Below are 19,255 nucleotides of genomic sequence, written 5' to 3' on the forward strand. Positions count from 1 at the left end.
CAATAATACGGGCAATATTTCCTATGCAGACAACAGCATTAAAAAAAATATATAATAAATAAATTTTAAAAAACAACTGAATTCTGCAATTATCAACATTGCCGTGTACACCAGTGGCGGAGAATGAGCTGGGGAAAGGGGGGGTCCCTTTTTGTTTTACTTGTTCTATGGTTTTTGTTCGTTTTCAAGAATATATCCAGAACTGGTTACCCCATTTTAGACGTCAAAGGAAAGGAAGAGGGATGGGTTCTTTTCTACCCTCGCCTGTAATCAGCCCGCATCAGCAAGAAAATCGTGGCTGAAACAATCTGCATCACAACCCCCCCCCCCCCTACGTTTCCTGACAGGAAAAGAGGGAGAAGTAAGTAAGCCAACGGAACACTTTTTTAGCAGATATTACGACATCGACACAATTAGGAAAAGATATGAAGTGGGAAACGGGAGTTATGATGCACGTAAGATCGAAGTAAACTTTTGTGGAAACCTGGATGTCAACGCATTAAGCGGGTTGACGATCTTTAGTTCACCTATGTGGTTTTAATTATCTCTAACAGTTTCGCTTTTTTATGAAGTGTTGCAGGGAACAAAGAACACATTTTGAATGAAAGCGGTTACCGAAAGTTCTCGGCTATAAGGCCGAGAGTTGCTCACTCACGGGAACCTGCTGAACTGGACAGATGGGCCAGACTTCCAGGCGCCACACATCTGTATTTTCGAACATTCCTGCGATCTTATCTCTCAAGGTGGTGTATTTATCGATGAAAGAGCTAGACCTGCCATACACATTGGCAAAGACTGCAAGTCCAGCAGTCATTTCGGGCTACTCCCACCCTCCCCCGCGAGTTTTCAGCAGCTCTTAGGACAAGGAAACAAAAGGTCGATTTAAAATAACATCCAAGCACATTGGATCTTCTCTTCTCGCGTATCCAAGAGAAAGCGTGGCAAAACAAGCCTGGCGCGTTGGGTAGCGGCCGTCGGGTGCGGGGTAACATTGGTGCGCTTGAGGGCAGAGGTCAAGTGCTATTGGATATCACTCAAGCATGGTGTGGTGGTGCCTATTTTTAGTTCAGACCCAATTGTGAGCGGTAGAGCGCTCGTGAAGGAAATGAGTGGGGAAAAAACAACGCATTTTTCGGCCGATTTCCTTCAATTTTTCAACTTTTTTTTTTTCAAATTTTTCTATCTTTTTCTAAATTTTTCACGGTTCCCGGGAAAAGGGTCGTTACTTCGAGAGGGTCGTTATACCCGGGGTCGTAGAATCGAGAGTTGACTGTATTATGTTTTGGCAGGTAAGGCGAATCACAACAACTTTTGAAGTAAAGTGCTGTTGGTATGACTTCATTCAGAAATAACGCAAGCAAAATTATTTTACATTTCATTTACACATACTCACAAAACAATCACAAATAATTTTGCACATATATAGTAACAATTATATTCTTTTAACAAACACTTTCATGAAGCAGTTATCATACAAACTACTGCATTTTACAGTCACTAGTTTCTCCAATAAATAATATCTTACATCTATCAAACGTTCTTAAATATCTCATGTTCTTTTAAAAGTTAACTGTTTTAAACAATTTTGGCATCCACGTGAAATATTCATTGCTGTAAAGTTATTTAGTATGATGAATGTATCACAGGTAAACATATAACATTTATCTTGATTAAAAAAAAAGGGAAAGTGCTCCCCTGTGCTTAGCAGCACGCCATGAAGGTTTATCTGATTATTATTATTATCAACTTATCTTGTTTAAGTTGCATTTATTTTGACATGTTCTTTCAGTCAAAAGAAATATGATTGAACTAAAACACCCTAAAAAAAAATGATCACATGAAGACCTTCAGCATTCACTTGATGCCTCTCAGGGTATGGGTAATATCTTTGTCATTTGTTGTTCAAATAAAATCAAAGTCTAGTTTTTACTAAGAACAGGATGTATACTTTGCTTCTTAGCAAGATAAAACACTTATATGCGTAAATATGAATTGTAGCTTTCCTGGCGACATGATTCAAAAAGGTGTTCTTGGGTTACCAGCCAGATTAAATCTGCGTCAGCTTCCAACATTTCGAGCGCATACATTGCTCTCATGTTCAGGACCAGTGTACAGTTATATATATGCGAAGTTTGTTATAATATAATATGCATAATTCCATAACTACTTTCTAAAACTCCAAACCCGAATTAAAGACAAAACACAGTCGTAATTCTCATGGCAACAGACGTTACAAGATATGTACATAAAGGTCAGTCACTATCCTGACATTATCAGTGAAAGGTCTAAATATTGAATAAATACAGAAATCAAGTTGAAGAAATCAAAAACTAACAATAAACATTTGTATAACAAGAAAGGGAATTAGGAAAGGACGTGTTAATTTCAATGCACCAAGTCAAGTATATAATTATGATGTACAGATAAAAGGAACTCTGTTGTTCTTAAGGGAGAAACGAGAGGGTGGGAAATACAGCCTGACTATTAGCTAATACCTCCCTACAGAATATATTGTTAATATAGTCTTTTCATAACTGAACATGGAGTTTTTCTAAAAAAGAAAAAAAATAAGAAAAAAAAAAGAACATTTTTTCAGCTCAGTGAAGATCCAAAAAATAAGTGCCATGGAAGCAGCATTGTACCTTCTCCAAATGTTTGTCCCGAGCTTCTCTTGCCTGCCTGATTCTGCTCCGCAGCCACTGCGACCGGGCAGCGACCATGGCCAGGTGGGCTGGGATCCTCACTTCTTCGCTCCCCACCACAAACTCAACATCACAGAACTGGCGGCTCTCCAGGAGCTTTCCAAAGTCCTCATGCAGGGTGCATTTTGGGTAACATGAAAACTGGAAGGAAGGCAACAGATTAAATGCAAATATACAATAAATAAAAATAAACACTGTAACTATACTTAGACAAAACTTGTTACAACAAGAAAGTCGAAATTCATAAATATAATCATTGTAATTCAATAATGAGATTCGGTATTAACTTATACTGAACATAGGGGTACACAAAACTAACAATAACTCAGGCACAGCGTCAGTCCCCTTTTCCAAGGAGCCAGCCATGAATCCAATTAATACAAGATGGTCCTCCTCTGTGGCCGTGTCAGGGTAGCTACGATTTTTTGATTATGAAATTCCCTGACTTTTCCAGGTTTTCCAGACCAGAAATGAAATTTTTCCAGACATGTTTGTTGTCATGATTTTTGCTTTTGAACCTCATGTTTTTCAATAAAATATGCAGACACGTTAATTATTATGAATATGAATATACACAGTTATTAGTTGAAAATTTACCAAGTGATTAATACAATGCTATTCAATGAAAAATAAAAATTATTGTACTTCCGCATTTTCACTAAGTCATTACAATTAAAGTGGTGTAAAAATCAATAAAAAATGTGGCATATATCAAAGCTGTACAATGTAACCTGTATACAACCTCAATTATATCACTACAAATGAGAAACAAAAGAAAATTAGGTCATGTACCTTTAGAAAACATGTAATAAGTTTAATGATTATATTTTTTAATTTATTGAAAATAGTACATATTTCGGAAATTCAGAACGTGAATGGGGCTGGTGACCCACCATACACCTAAAAAAAATATATACATGGGCCATTCTTTGGAATCAAATATCTCCATTACTTGAGTTTTCCACATGCTGGAACCAATTTTATATTACGGAAAACATAGAAATCTGCCTATTAAAAGGTAACAGTTCCGAATGTTTTATGATTTTTTCAAATTTTCCTAGCAGGAAGACTATCACAGAATTTCGGCAATCATTGTGACACAAAATTTGACCCTTCCTTAAAATAATGAGCACTGTTTGGATTCGAAGTTATTTATGTTGAAAAGAAAACTTCAAAACACCATACGCAATCATACGCACTTCCCACGGACAAGGTATTCTCCGGCTGACAGGCTACAGTATCGTAAACTAGTGGGAATGAATGTAGAAATAAATTGGAACCTTAGTAGAGTGCATTCAGGGTCTTTATTTTAATTCTAAGACAACCAAACCTGACCTTCCTAACCTAACCACAAAAGCATAAATTGACAAAATCTTAAGTAATTGCTAAAACTCTGCAGTATGTGTTAACAGACATACTAAATCTAAATCGAACCATGTAAAAGCTGCATTTGTAGTATGATGAAATCGTAATAAAACAAAAGGAACTTGGGCTCATTTTCACCACTTTTCAGCATAATTTCATTCTACATGCAAAAAATACGTAAAATTACTATTGGCATGAAACCAACATTCCTAACTTAACAACGATGTGTGACCAGCGTACGTTTAATTCCTCTATTTCGCACCAGTTTTTAAAAAAATAAATTCATTCTACATGCACAAAACACGTGCATATTCGAATAATGACGTCACTGATACTGCATAAAATCACAAATTTCTCGGGTGTAACACATCTCTGCAATGTAGAAACTACGACAATGAGCAAATGAACTAGTTGATCACGTTGCTTCTGAACGAGTCGCAAACGAAGAACTCAAATTCACAGAATGAGTTCACAGGGGGAAGGAAGTAGTGAGTCCCTTTGTTTTTACTAGGCATCCGCACCCGTCCAGTGTGACGTCAACCACAATCAGTTTACGTGAAATTCTGCTCTTCAAGGCAGAAAGTATTACATTGTCTTTGGTTCAAGGAGTATACAGTTATTGCAGATCCAAAACCAATGAACTGTCCGAACAACAACCTGCTCCGCTTCATGTATCAAAAGAGAACGGGTTCCGAACGGGTGTGTTCTTGCAGAATAATAATAATAATAATAATAATAATAATAAATTCTTTATTTCCGTAGACCCATATCCATGGGTGTGGAAAACGTCACACAATACTAAATATTACAAATGGAGTAGGATTACAATAAAAAGAACAAAATGCCAACACAAAAATAAAAATAAATCATATGGGTTAAAACATAGTTATAAGTGTCACATACTAAACTTGTAAAAGAGAAAATCCAAATATAGGAGACATACAATATCAAAAGAATCTAAATGCTTCAAATTTCTAATCCAGTTTAACTATTGAAATTCATTGATATTATATAGAGGTATATCTGTTAAATACTGTTTAATTGCTTTCAGTTTCTTGTGAGTTTCTGTAATTTGTTTGATGTGTGTGGGAAGTATGTTATGGTATTTTATTTCTGCAACATGAGGTGATTTGTCTGAAAGAACAAGTCTGTGTGCTTGCATGTGGAAATTCTCTTTTTGACGTGTGTTGTGGTGATGGACGGTCGAATTCTTATCTAATTTACGGTGTTTTAGTACATATTCAATTACTTTGTAAATATATAGGGAATATATGGTCATAATTTAATTTTTTCTAAATAATTTTTTACATGAGTTTCTAATTGGTATTTTGAACATATACTGTGTTGCTCTTTTCTGTAGAGTAAGCAATCTTTGAGTGTATTCCTGCGCAGCTCCTCCCCATGCTATTATGCAATATTCTAGGTATGGATATACAAGTCCATAGTATAGATTTGTGTTTATTTCAGACACATGATATTGTATTAGGAGTTTTAGGAGATAGAAGTTTTTCCCTACTTTTTTGCATACATGGTCAATATGATATGTCCATCTTAATTTGTCATCAATAACTAAACCTAAAAATTCAAATGGATTTTCATAATTTATTTGATTATCATCTATTTGTAAGTTTATATTATCAAAATTGGGTTTATTTCCAGGATTGAAAGTCATATACATTGTTTTTTGATAGTTTACATTCAAGTTATATGAATTTAAGTGCTGAGTTATTATATTTACTGATATGTAGGTTTGTCTTTCTAATTGTTCTTGTGTATTTGCACTGCATGTTATGGTTGTGTCATCTGCGTATGTTAAAATATTTGTATTGTCTGGGGAGGGTAAGTCATTGGTATATAGTATGAACAGTAGCGGGCCTAGTGTGGAGCCTTGAGGGACTCCTGTTTTTGCATATTCAGTGTCAGATATAATTTTGTGAACCACGGAGTTTTCAGTATGTACTATCTGGGTGTACTGCGGTCTATCCGTACGAAAAGAATTTATCAGTTTGTATGTATTTCCTCTAATGCCAAGATTGTATATTTTTTGCTTGAGCATAGAGTGGTGTAAGCAGTCAAAGGCTTTGAACAGATCCATCAAAATAGCACAGGGTATCTCATTATCTTCTAATGCATCCATCACTATCTCAATAAATTGAGAAGTAGTTGTACTTGTTGATTTACCCTTTTGGAAACCATGTTGTAGTGGACTAATTATGTTATATTTGGCACAGAAATTTAATCACCACACACAAAGCTAAAGCAACATTTTCTCCGCAAGAAATTCTGAGGATGGCTGGTGCGTAGGTTTCATCTTGAATAGCTTGTTCTCTAAGGAAAAATCTCAGGACTCTCCAAATTCCGGTCTTGAACAGGTTCAGAAGAACAAGTCGCAAAATGAACGGATCCAAGAACCTAGATCCAAGAGTGAATAAATATAGAATCGAAATGCAAAGGAACCGTAATTTTGTACGTAACAGACTAGAAGTCTTAATGACGAGAGGAACAAGTTTCTGAACTGAATCTTTTGGGGGAACTGCAATCACAAGAACCAAATTCGGAAGTGGAAATGAACCGTTCATTCATTTTGTAACTGGTTCTCCTGCAACTCCAAAATGCACGTAAATTCCAGAAAATATGCAAAATTCCCTGACTATTCCCTGACTTTTCCCTGTTTTCCAGGTTTTCCAGTCGCTTAGCAACCCTGGGTCACATGCTGACCTCATGTCACACCATCACCGGTTGAAGATCTGCACACCTCTAGGTAGGATTGTGGGAGGGAGACTGGCAGTTGAGAGATAGGCCAAGGCCCATCAAGGGCTGTCGAGCCACGAGTTATTTATTATTACAATTACAAGATGGGATTAAAAGTAATAAATTATTGCACTGGAGTGCCTGCTTCAAGAAGGCAAATATCGGTTATTGGTATCAGCCAAAATTTCTATTATAAAGTATATTAACTGGTTTGAAATAGAGATAAACACAAAGTCCCAATTAAAAAAGTCGACGAACATCTTCAATTTACATTTATTATTTTGATTTATGATGTCAAGTGTTTCATCCTCATGGCCATATAACAAGGACCTATGACTACGTGCACTTACTTGGAATCTGTACATTTCTCCACTTCTGACATTGTTATCAACAGTTCCGCCAAATATGTACATTGCATCCCCTATCACAGCTGCTGCGTGGAAGAGACGACCAGAGGGGACTTGGGAGTCTCTGGATGGTTGCACGATGGACCACGTCTGCGTGTCCAAGTCATAACAATGGAGATCATTCGGGAGGGTGCTGTCGGCAGCTCCTCCAAATACGTACAGGTGCCTGTCGAAGGCCACCATCGTGTGGCCGTAACGGCGAGCAGGAGGAGGAGGTGCCCCTCGGAGAATGTGCTCTGTTGAGATACGGCTCCAGCTGGAAACAATAGGAGAGGATCAAAATTTAAATGCAGGGTCCACCAAAAGTCAGGTTGCACAGCATATGTATGGGATTATCCTGAACACAATTCATATCTTCAGTACATACTCATTCTATGTCTAATTTATAATAAAGTAAATGATTTTGCAGAGAAAAGTGGGCATGAAAATATTAAAAATGAAGAACTGTTTGTTGGAGCTTAAGCATGCCCGTTTAGGTTCTGATTGATTTTATTGATTTCATCTTATTCTTCCTCATAATTAGACGTACGCGAGTTAGTAATTTTCCTGCGAAACTTACTTGTAGAGGTTCTATTAATTTCGGTGTCAGAAGTTGTTGCTTCACTCAAGAATGAATTAACAGAAATTCTACAAGTAAGTTTCGTGGAAAAAGTAAGTCGCCTACGTCTAATTATTATCAACAGTGTCATTTATTCCCAAAACATGAATTCATACTCATCATGGCAATTAACCCAAGAGATAGGAAAGCAACTATTTACCTTTCCTAGTTATATCAGAAGATTGATTGATTTGGTGGTTTAAGTCCATTTTATGCACAGTAAGGCTAATCAGGACTGGACCTACAGCTTAAAGTGGGGATCAAACCCAGGACCCGATGATGATAAGGTGACTACACTACCACTATGTCATTGGGGAGGCCCTTATATCAGGAGAATCAAATTGAAGTTATATCCTGGTGTGCTTATGCTGCTATACCAAATAGCAAGGGAATGGCACATATGCATTTTGCACATTGACATTATTATGTACAGATACTCTGTTAGGCATAAACCAGTGGAGGAAAATGTAAAGTTGCATGCATAGATATCTTAATGTAACTATTATTTAGATTAACTCATATAATTAATTAACAACTGCTGAATTGTGAAGAATTAGCAGAAAAATAGATTAAAGGTTCTTCCGGAGCCTAGACACTTACAATGTAGTAAATTATATCAGTAAAATGTAATATTGTGATCCCACTGTATAGTCTCATCCATAAATATATTACATGTTATGTTTCAATCATATACATATATCTATAAAATAACACAGAATCTGGAAGCAGAATATTCCTCTCCCCAACAACCTCCTATGCAGAATGAATTCCAAAATCCCATGCGAACTACATAAAAAACTAACCACTTGTCTTTGAAGTGGAACTGGAAGAGGCTATTCGTTATCTTCGCTCCACTCTGTCCACTGAAGACAAACATGGATTCTCGAGCCACTGCAACGGGGAAGTTACAGCACGTTGGGGGACAATTCCCTGCTTGCGCAACCTCTTCCCACCACCTGCTGTCACCCTGGAAGAGAGAAATTGAATTTCAAGGGATACAAAGACCTAATATTTTTGGTTCAATTCAAAATAAAAACCACCCATAAAAAAACCTGAATGATTTATTGAAGACCAGTATTAATGTACGTGCTCGTGGGTGCAAAATGGGTCAGTTGACCACCGCAGAAACTGACATCACTTGACTGTGAAACTTATATCAAAGACGATCACTACAAGAAACAACTTTCAAAGGCTAAAATTGTCTGCAATTGTGCTTACCACAGTGGACATTTTGTGACCTGACTTGAATACAAAAAATATTCTTCCTTCTGTGATACAAACTGTCCTCATTCTTGACAAGTACAATTACAATTACCTGGAAAGTTTAAATGCAAGACATGTGAAAGGTTAAAACATGGTTAAAATTGATTCAAAATAACTTAAAAAAAAAAGAAAAATAATTCACAGAATCTATTCAATGCTTTGTCAATATGAAGAAAGTGAAGTAGGAAGGAGCATCCGATTCAGTACTTCAAGATGCATAAACTGTATGAAACATGAACCTCAACAGTAAACACCGATAATGAATTTCAAACGACAAAAACTAAGAGAGGCATTTCATGAAAACTTGTACACATACACCTCATTCCATAAGAAGGTTCATTATAACAACTTACTAGTAAAGAAATTGTCCACATATCATTGAGCCTTGCATTTCCATCATATCCCGCAAATATCCACAACTTGCCTTCATATACAGCAGCACCGTGAGCTGAACGAGCAACTGGCAGTCTTGTTCTGGAAAAGAAATTAAGCACGAGCTACGGCAAACTACAGAGCAGTGTGTAATTTATTGATAGCAATGTGATGCTAAAAGTACTTTTGCATTAGGGACGTTGCTTCAAAGACAGATGGTGGAAGTCATGACATAAATAAACAAAGCAAATAGATGATCATTACCTTACTCAGGGTGTCTACAATGTCATAAAAACAAAATGCACTGCTTTTTCCAGGTTTTCCAGACCAAGAAACAAAATCTTTCAGACTAAAGCCAATAGGGCAATTCATATATTTAAACATGTAAGAATTTTACTATATTTTAAGAATTTCACTATATTTTAGCTAACACTACACTTAGAATCTGACTTACCCAAGTTATTATAATATTCACTTCACATGTAGAAGTGATAACTGCAGGACTGACTTATGGTTACTAAAGAATTATTTTCTTTATATAAAAAATGACAATCATAGCATAAATAATTCACAAATATGGTAAAAGTCAGTAATAAAATATGTATTAATTCTAATACCTCTGAAACACAACCCAAAAATTGTAACCAGAAAGTGGCAAATTCCAATAGCCACTTACTGTAGTAGATTTGTACATAAAACAGTTCAAAACACATCCTTTTTCTGCAATATTTAATACAGTGGAACCCGAATCTTATGTTCCTATATTTTACATTTTTTCACATTATATGTTTAATCTTCATGGTCTCAGCATAGCAAAATGTTATAAAATTTTCCGTATTTTAAGTTTTTTCAGCTTGGTCCCTGGAAAAAACATATAATCGAGGTTCCACTGTATACAATTTCTACTGTAACTAGCAGTAATATTCAGCATATCAATCTGAATTGTCGATTGTACCCAACAAATTAAAAAATTTCTGCTTGTCACTTTTTCTTTGTTCAAAAACCTACTTTCAGCACACTACTACAAAAATGTTGAATTTTCCAGAAACAAAGTAAATTTTCCTGACATTTCCAGGATTTCCAGATGCGTAGACACCCTGTTACTATTTGACACTATCAATTCTCAATAGTTTAATAACCACAAAATTATTGAGCATATCTAGACAACAGTGAAAAAACCACATGAAGATACAAATGAATACTGAAGAAGGAATTCTAAGCGTATGTAGATTTTAAGATTTTGGAACATCATAGCGGTTTTTCGAAAGGAGCGGAAAATTAAAAAAAAAACAAAAAAAAAACTGCCCTGGTATTGGCCAAAGGCCTACCCGAGCTTTATCCCAATGCAACACTCATCTCAGGATAAATAACTGCACTGGCTTACTTGCTGGGGAACTTCCACTCTATCCACTGGCCAGTTTGGAATTTGTACTCAAACAGGTCGTTCTTGTTTGTCAGATTGGAGTTGGAATGAATGTCACCTGTGTAGCCACCAAAAACAAACATGGAGGTTTCATGCACCTGAAAGAAAAAAAAAATCCCCATTAGTTGTGGGGTCATTCCACGTCATTAGAAGAACAGTCATGCACCCTCCGTCTCTGATGTTGCTGAAATTTGGTGCACACCCATCCTGTATGGTTGAAAGAAACCGCATGAATATTTATCACTCAACCTCAAACGGATTTAATTTTATACCACTTCAAAATATCATTAAATATGTGTTCGCTGTCACTCTTGAGATCCTCCTTACATTTTATTTTTTTCTCTCCTTAACCAGATGTCTTTAAAACTTTACACAAACTTCAATGAAATAACATAGATGTCAGAAAAAAATACATCAGCACTCAAAATATTTTATAAAAGCCTCAAAAAATATTACTAATGTACTTGTAGCCTTTTTTATTTGTGAAAAACTAGGTTAGGAAAACAAATATTTTCAGCATGTGGGCAAATTAGAACCAAAAGTCAGTGTTGAAAATTATTGCTCTCTCTCTCTCTCTACAAATAATGAATTATTATTATTATTATTATTTACTCTTGCAATGATCATTTTATGTTTTTCGGACATTGTGTAAAAAATGAGTGTTGGGTAGCCATTTTGTACAATATTCCTGCAGAAAAAATCACATGATGGAAGATTCATTACAATGTGGTACACAGAAAGGAGTCTGTACCCAATCTTTATGAGCCATTCATTTCTTAGGTTATCAAGAACCTTCTGAAAACACAGGATACCTTGAAAGAACGCTAAAATAGAGATCACATAATGTTTCTTCATTACAGTAGCCAAGTTTTCTCATTTGCTAGATGTTCCATTGAATCTTTCTCAGGAACACAATAATTTATTACAAATAAAATAAGCAATAGGATATTTAATAGCAATTGTGCAGAAAATTGATGTGATCGCAAATAAAGAACATAAAAGAAAGTATGCAAGACAGGAAAAACATAACAAATATAAGCTAATAAAAGAGATAATCCTAAAACATTGTGCAACCTTACCAAAAAGAGAAAGACTGGCAAACTAAAGTCAACAGTCATTTGTTAAAGTCTCTTGCAATCCCCGCAGAAGAAAATGTTCCTTTTCCCCTATGCTTGGGTGTCTCCATGTTTAACTTACTTCGCTTGTTTAGTTGTCAAAAAAATCAACATTAAGTATTCCGTCGCTGTTTTCACTGTATACAGTCTTCCCTTCACATTGATATAAACACTGAAACAAACTGAATGAAAGTGACGATGATGTGTTTATGTATACTGCACACTTGGCAATGCAGGGGCAGGATTACATGGAAAGCAGACACTCTCCTTTTAATCACTTAGGGTTGAATTAGAGACAGCATTAAAACTACAGCACATGCAATAAGTTATGGCAGCATTAGCCTGTTTTATCAACAGGGGCAGAAATGTTGCATGCAGGAGACAATACAAACTTACCACTGCAGAATGGTGATAGCGGGGAGCAGGAGGTGTGCCAGTTGCAAAGGCTCTCCCCCAGGACTTCTCCTTTACGTCGAACCTGAGTAGATCATTCAGCATGCTCTTTCCATTGTCTCCACCAAACACGTAGATGGCATCCTTGTATGCGACCACCGTGTGCTTACTTCGTCTGCAAGATAAATATTAATGGTCGGTGAGAAGAATTGACTTCTTTGAAACAATTACAATCACACTAGCACAATAATCCAAGAAATAAGTATCATTTGCATCTGCTCTGTGAATGAGCCTGAAAAATGACAACAATCTTGTGGTTTACATAAGTTATTTCAAGTAAATGCTGGGATTACATCTTTAAGGACATGACAAATGCTTCTTTCCTTACCAAGATAGCCTTCTCAAATTTCATTGTGAGTGGGAAAGGTATTATGCACTTGAACACTGCATAAATAATGTTTCTGGAATGCTCAATGAATGAACAAAATATATAAATATTATGAAGAACAGATAACAAACATTAAATATCAATATTATTAACTAATATTATACTAATCCAATATAAATTGTCAAGGATTTAATGTAGAAACTAGGAATGGATAGACATGAAATTTTGGCCAACGCCGATAAAGTACTAACATAAGACTCCAAATGGTCCTTGAAGAACCTGAATGGTTCACTGACCTCCATAATAAATGTATATTACAAGATGAGTGCAGTGCAAAAGAAGCAGCATGTTTTGATATTTACTTTAATATGTTACATGTTTATGTAAGAAAATGGCAACATATTGCACTAAATTATAAGATATTTATGGATACATGTGATCAGTAAAGTTACCATTATTTCACCGATAAACCAATCACTGACACCAATAGAGGACCAATCACTCTGTCCCATCCACAATGGATTGATTGATTGATTGATTTGTTGTTTTAAGTCCACTTTATGCACAGTAAGGTTAATCGGGACTGGACCTACAGTTTAAAGTGGGATCCGAACCACTTGTTCCACCACCGGGTATCGAACTCAGGACCCCTTGATTACAAGGCGACGACGCTACCGCTGCGCCGTCGGGGAGGCCCCAATCCACAATGGAAACTGAACGACATAATGTATGAGGCTTTCATGCATTTCAGAAAAAGAACCTAGAACAAGAGTATTAATTACATGCATAAGGTCAATAAATATTAATCAATATACCAAGAAAACATTAATAAATGATGAATCTGTCAGCAGAATAATTATAATAAAGAAAAAAACTAATTTGCTCCTCCCATTACTAGGAATCTTACCTTGCACCCACAAACTCGTCACATTCTGGCATCCGTTTCCATGTGTGAACGGTTTCAAATGGGCCAAAATCCAATGTTAAACATTCGGCTGTCTCTGGCCAGGAATGGTCAAACTCCATGCTCAGGGGCTGAGCAATTGCCATTGTAGAAGATCTGGAATGGAGGAATAATAACAGTGAGTTTGAAGGAAAGGCAAGAGAATAAGAAACAAAATCAAACATGGTGCCAAAAAAGCTTGTCACCCCCTTTCCACCCCCACCCATTTCATCTTAGCCAAAAACAAGGGTGATAATTAGGGCTCGGAAGTTGAAGACCTATAAATTGCCAAAAAAAAAAAGATCTAAAAATGGGAAAAAGGACGTATAAATGTGATCCAAAGTAATTAATAACTTCATTTTAATTACATATTTAATGAATAAAAAAATACAAAATTCTGGTGGTATGGAACACACAGTGCGAAAAAACTGAATGGTTCAAAACAAGAGAAAGTTGCCACTTACAGCACGACTTTCCACACAAGTTACGGTTAAAGGACTTTGTACCGTACCTGCTTCAGTCGTCCAAAAATGTTTTTCTCTCGTTTCAGGGATGGTTCAAATATATTTCTTTCTTTTTATTTCTTTACTACAGAAAGGATGTTTAAGAGGTGATGAACTGATGATGATTCGAATTGAGAATGGGCAGTAAAAACGTAGTCGAAAGAAGGTGGTTGCCAAAAAAAAGCCGTTAAGACCTAAAAACAGGCTAAAAGAGGACAAATAAGCCCAAAAAAATGCCGAAAAAGGGAAAAAGGACAAATAAAACCCACCTTTTTCTGGCCTACAATGACCCAAAATGAACATATATTATGTTGGGCCTCGTCTTCGGACACTAGGGAAAAAAAGGATTTTTCCTCAACTTCCGAGGCCTAGTGATAATGTTCTTACAAACACATGTACTTTAGTAGTTAGAAGTGGATATACTCGTGTAATTTGACTTCATCCCAGTGCTCAGTGGAAATTCCTAGCTGTGAAGGATGCTTGCATAATTCTACTTGGAGACAATGAAGCAAGTGATGCTTAATCAAATTATTCTGGCTGAGGGGATGTTTTATGCAAATTTTCATAACTGGGGCTGTAGCATCCCTCCATCCCCTCCCACTTATACACACTTTGAGCACTGATTTAGCACTCACCCTATCGGAAAGAATGCCAGGACTGTTTGTAAGGTTGGAAACATGTTGAAATGTTGGATGGAATACTCCTCATGCATTCATTTTTACTTTCCACATACACACACAAATAAAAAAAAGTCCTCTTTAAGTGAAATCCCTCATACAATAGAGTATTTCCACACTTCTTTCCTTTATGAAATCCATTGTATGCCCACAGGTAAAAACAAAATAAAATGCAAATATTAACAGAATCAAACCCAACACTCATAAACTATGAATGTAAAATGACATCTGAAGCAAAAACACTGGAAAGAAATGTACATTCATACCCTGGAATTATACTTTTCTTGCCACGTGGTAACAGGGACAAAACATGTCACATGGCAGAAAAATCACATAATAAAACATTAAGCAGTTCCAAGGTATCAAATATGCACCAGACTTAATCTTTAAAAACTTGTATATTAAAGAAAAATTTCAATATTTGTCCACTTTCATGATTACACCTCAATTCTTCACTACAAACGGGATAGTAAGAATTCCTAATTTACTCATGTAAGCATTATTTATTCTTTGTAGCTGATCAGTGGATTCATTCATTCTTAGTTTTGGAATTTTAACCACTGTGTTAATTTTAAAAATACCAATGTTTCAGAGGCTGATTCTGCCTCCGTCTTCATAGTGTGTAATCTACTAAATCATACTTCAGTCCCTGGACACATGATGTGTTTGGAGACTGTGTCCATGTCTATATGGAGAGTGACATAAATGATTGCCTTGGAGGATTATTCTCGGTGGCCAAGGCTCCCCCTCGTATGTCGGTCACAAGGACCTTTTGTACATGAATACAGATACATCTCCAACCCTGATTTGGCCAGTCAGCATACAAATGAGGATCAGTGTAGCACACGCATTGGAAGAATTGTATGCCCACTGAAGGAGTATTGCATTTTTGGGGTTGATTTCCAGCAGTATCAATCCTTTGACAGGGTGGAGGCTGGGCAACCGCAATATAATCCTCCCTGGCAGCTTACATAGAAAAACAGGTCTTGACATGACCACCAGACAAGGTGGAGCTTGGGCCACTAATAATCCTCCCTGGCACCTTCGTGTACAAGAGGTCTTTGTGACCGGCAGATAAGGTGGAGCCTTTGGCCACCAAGAACAATCCTCCAAGGCAACTATTTATTCCCACTCTCCATATAGACACCGCCCCCAAACACATCATGTGTCCAGGGACTGAAGTATGATTTAGTAGATTACACACTACCCTGAGGACAGAGGCAGAATCAGCCTTCGAAACGTTGGTATTTTTAAAATTGACACAGTGGTTAAAAGTCCAAAACTAAGAATGAAGCATCATTTAGTGTGGAAGTAAATGTAATAAAAATAACTCAGACAGGCTAGGTTTGGTGCTCTTACCACTTTTTACAAATTTCACATGGTAGAGAAATGATGCAGTATGCTATAGACCCAGGTTAGAGTCCTGGCCGAGCCTGCATTTTTGGATGAAATTTCTACATAGTAAATCTCTTGAGTATGTCAAATCACAAAGTACGAGGTGTGACTAGAAAAAAACCGGGCTGTTGCTACAAAATCTTTTATTTTTTTTATTTGTACCTTCCTTAAAGTTATGAGCACTGTTTGGACTCGGAAAAAAGTGATTTATGTTGAAAAAAACAACTTGAAAATTACCTTACACACTTCTCGTGGACAAGATATTATCCATCGACAAGCGACAGTAAATATCGTAGAAGCGCGGGTATGAATGTAGAAGCAAATCGAAACCTTAGTAGAATACATTTAGGGACTTTATGTTAATGCTAAGGGAACCAAACCTAACCTGCCTACCCTAACCACAAAAGCATATATTGAACAAAACCTTAAGTAATCGCTAAAACTCCGCAGTATGTGTTAAGAGACGTACATCGAAATCGAACCATGTAAAAATTGCATTCGTAGCATGATGAAATTGCAATAAAACAAAAGCAACTTGGGCCATATTTTAATCCAACCTCATGTCTAGAACCTTAAATTTTGTGTGTAAAAAGTCACACACATTACGCTGGAATGGATCAAGTCTAGCCTTGCAATACATTACACTTTAAACAATATGGGTAGGGGGGTTATGACAATGGAAACAACATACTTGAATGATGACAATTGCTCATACAGATCAAATGAAAATTAGAATTATTGGTAATAATTTTACTGAACCTACTGTACTTGATGTATATTCCAATTTGTATAATAGTTACTTTATGCTAATAAAAGCTATTCTGTTTAAATAAACAATATAATTCCTTTATTATAGCAAAACATAAGACATACACTGCAAAGAATGTCATTACCACAACATGGAAATAAAAAACAGAATCCTTGTAAAAATTAACAGTAACAGTTTGATATAGGCAAAACACATTTCTTCAATTTTACAGGAGAAAGTACTTACGGAACTGAGTTTCTGTAGACTTTTGAAAGGTCGTGGTAGAGTTTTCTCCCTTCATTCAATTTATTCGGCTGGTAAAACATGTATTTTTCGACATTAATGTCTCTGCGATGCACAAAAGCTATTGCCTCCATTACCTTCGACTACGTGAACAAAATGTTCCGTGCGTTTGATGACTAACCCCTGGTCTGTGTTTCCAACGTGTTTTGGCTATACCAAACTGTTACCAAATTAACAACATAAAAAAAATATGGTACTAGTTTACTATCCTTCAGACAGATTTCTTCACTTCTACAAAAGAAACTACTTACCGTACTAAGTTCCTGTAGTATTGTCTAATATCGGGAAGGTGTTTTGTGTGAAATTCAGATAAGTTTTCCGTATCCTGAAAACGGATTTCTTCAAATTTAAAAGTTTGGGGCTCATTTGGGGGCACGTGACTCCGGCCAATTTCTAACATGCCTTTAACAGGGAATCTATAGAGAAAGCCGGGGAGCCGGAGCGGAGGCGGGGCCTCGTTAGCGGTTGGGGGCACCCAGGGGCATAGCCCGGAATTGGTGGGAAATTTGGACTCAAAAATTTCAAACGAAAATAATTTTTTAGTTTAAATTTACCACCAATTCTGGGATGGATAGCCCCAAAAACCATTCACGGAATGTTCCGCGAAGCAGATAGGTAAGTATGAATGTCAAAAATTGACGAAACTAAGAAGTTATACATAGGTGTCCGAAGGATAGTAACTGTTACCAAAAATATAAATACCTGGTGACAAAGCTTGCAGGTTAGGAATAGTTAAGGGGTCTGGTATCCCATTCTACACCCTCGATTTCAGAGGGTTTTTTTATTTTTTATGAAGATTAAGTGATGCTAATTATGAAGAACAAAAATTTGGAGCACGGAAACAAGTATTTACGAATGTACAGCCGTTTGAAATTGTTGAGTCCAAATTTCGACAGATTCTGGGCTCCGCCCCTGGTTTAATTGACCTACCGCCTCCTACCACTACCGCAGCCCAACCTCCGCAATGCTCTGGCTACCAGCATTTATCTATAGAGTCCCCTTTAAAGGCATGTTAGAAATTGGCCGGATTCACCTGTCCACAACACTATTTCTCACTGTTTTACGCTTTGACACATGAAGATACAAAAAATGAAGGCTAAAATTAAACCTAAGAAGGTAACTTACCTCTTTTTACCAAGGCCAGGCACTGAATTGTGGGTCGAAATTAAATTTGTTAAGTCCAAAAATGAAGTAACTCCTACGTTGAAAGTCCAAGTTTCACCCAGGGAAAATGAGGCGAACGTCTCCAAACGATTGATATTAACATGGGTTCCATTTGTGTCCTCCAAATGTTCATATTTGAAACAGAAGTAAACTGAAACGAAATATATCTATTTTATACATGACGTTGGACAGCAATGAATTTTTAAAGGTCATGTGCAATGAACTGAATTCCAAGTAACCTTGATTTTACTCAACATTGGAATATAAAATCTCGCAATGAATTTAAAATATCTCGCAATAAATTTAATTATTATTTAACAACGATATTTCTTGTATGTTAGTTTAAGCCATGATAGTAATAAAACAACCATAATTCAATACGTTAAGTTATACTTTTCATTCAACACATAAAAACCTAAAACAATAATGAAAAAAGAATACATACTTCCTGAACCTGTAACTTAACCTTGCAATTGTCAAAATGCATCCATCACCCCCAAGCACTCAGACCGATTTCTGATCAGCATCAGAGTTCATTACTTAATTTTCGGCTGAAAACTCTTCTTGAAATTCAATTAATAATCAATTGCTACAACATTATGAGATATTATCATAATAAAAGAGCTACCAAAAACAAAACGGAAATAATTACAACTTCAGAAAATTTTGCATGGTGACCAGTTGCCTATGTTTATTCAATTCATCCCCTACTGCAGCCACACCACCGACACACGGTATATTTCAA

At 36.3% G+C, this 19,255-nt stretch overlaps 1 protein-coding gene across 2 annotated transcripts in view; it reads right to left on the reverse strand.

The window, feature by feature from the left end:
* Lztr1 (Leucine zipper like transcription regulator 1) overlaps positions 1 to 19,185 on the reverse strand; it is a 34,662-nt gene extending 15,477 nt beyond the window's left edge. The window contains exons 1-9 of one of the 2 annotated variants that reach the window (XM_083128623.1): positions 18,956 to 19,185; positions 18,472 to 18,661; positions 13,685 to 13,837; positions 12,393 to 12,564; positions 10,843 to 10,979; positions 9,440 to 9,560; positions 8,627 to 8,790; positions 7,169 to 7,481; positions 2,643 to 2,843 (exon numbers count right to left, since the gene is read on the reverse strand). In XM_083128623.1, the coding sequence (XP_082984749.1) occupies positions 2,643 to 2,843; positions 7,169 to 7,481; positions 8,627 to 8,790; positions 9,440 to 9,560; positions 10,843 to 10,979; positions 12,393 to 12,564; positions 13,685 to 13,827 (1,251 nt within the window). In that variant the 5' untranslated portion in view covers positions 13,828 to 13,837; positions 18,472 to 18,661; positions 18,956 to 19,185. The remainder of the gene's footprint in view (positions 1 to 2,642; positions 2,844 to 7,168; positions 7,482 to 8,626; positions 8,791 to 9,439; positions 9,561 to 10,842; positions 10,980 to 12,392; positions 12,565 to 13,684; positions 13,838 to 18,471; positions 18,662 to 18,955) is intronic. The other variant, XM_083128625.1, reaches the window with a different exon arrangement.
* Between the last annotated feature and the right edge of the window lie 70 nt (positions 19,186 to 19,255).

Source organism: Lepisma saccharinum, chromosome 9, assembly GCF_977018435.1.
Source record: "Lepisma saccharinum chromosome 9, izLepSacc3.1, whole genome shotgun sequence".
NCBI classification, from domain to species: Eukaryota; Metazoa; Arthropoda; class Insecta; order Zygentoma; family Lepismatidae; genus Lepisma; species Lepisma saccharinum.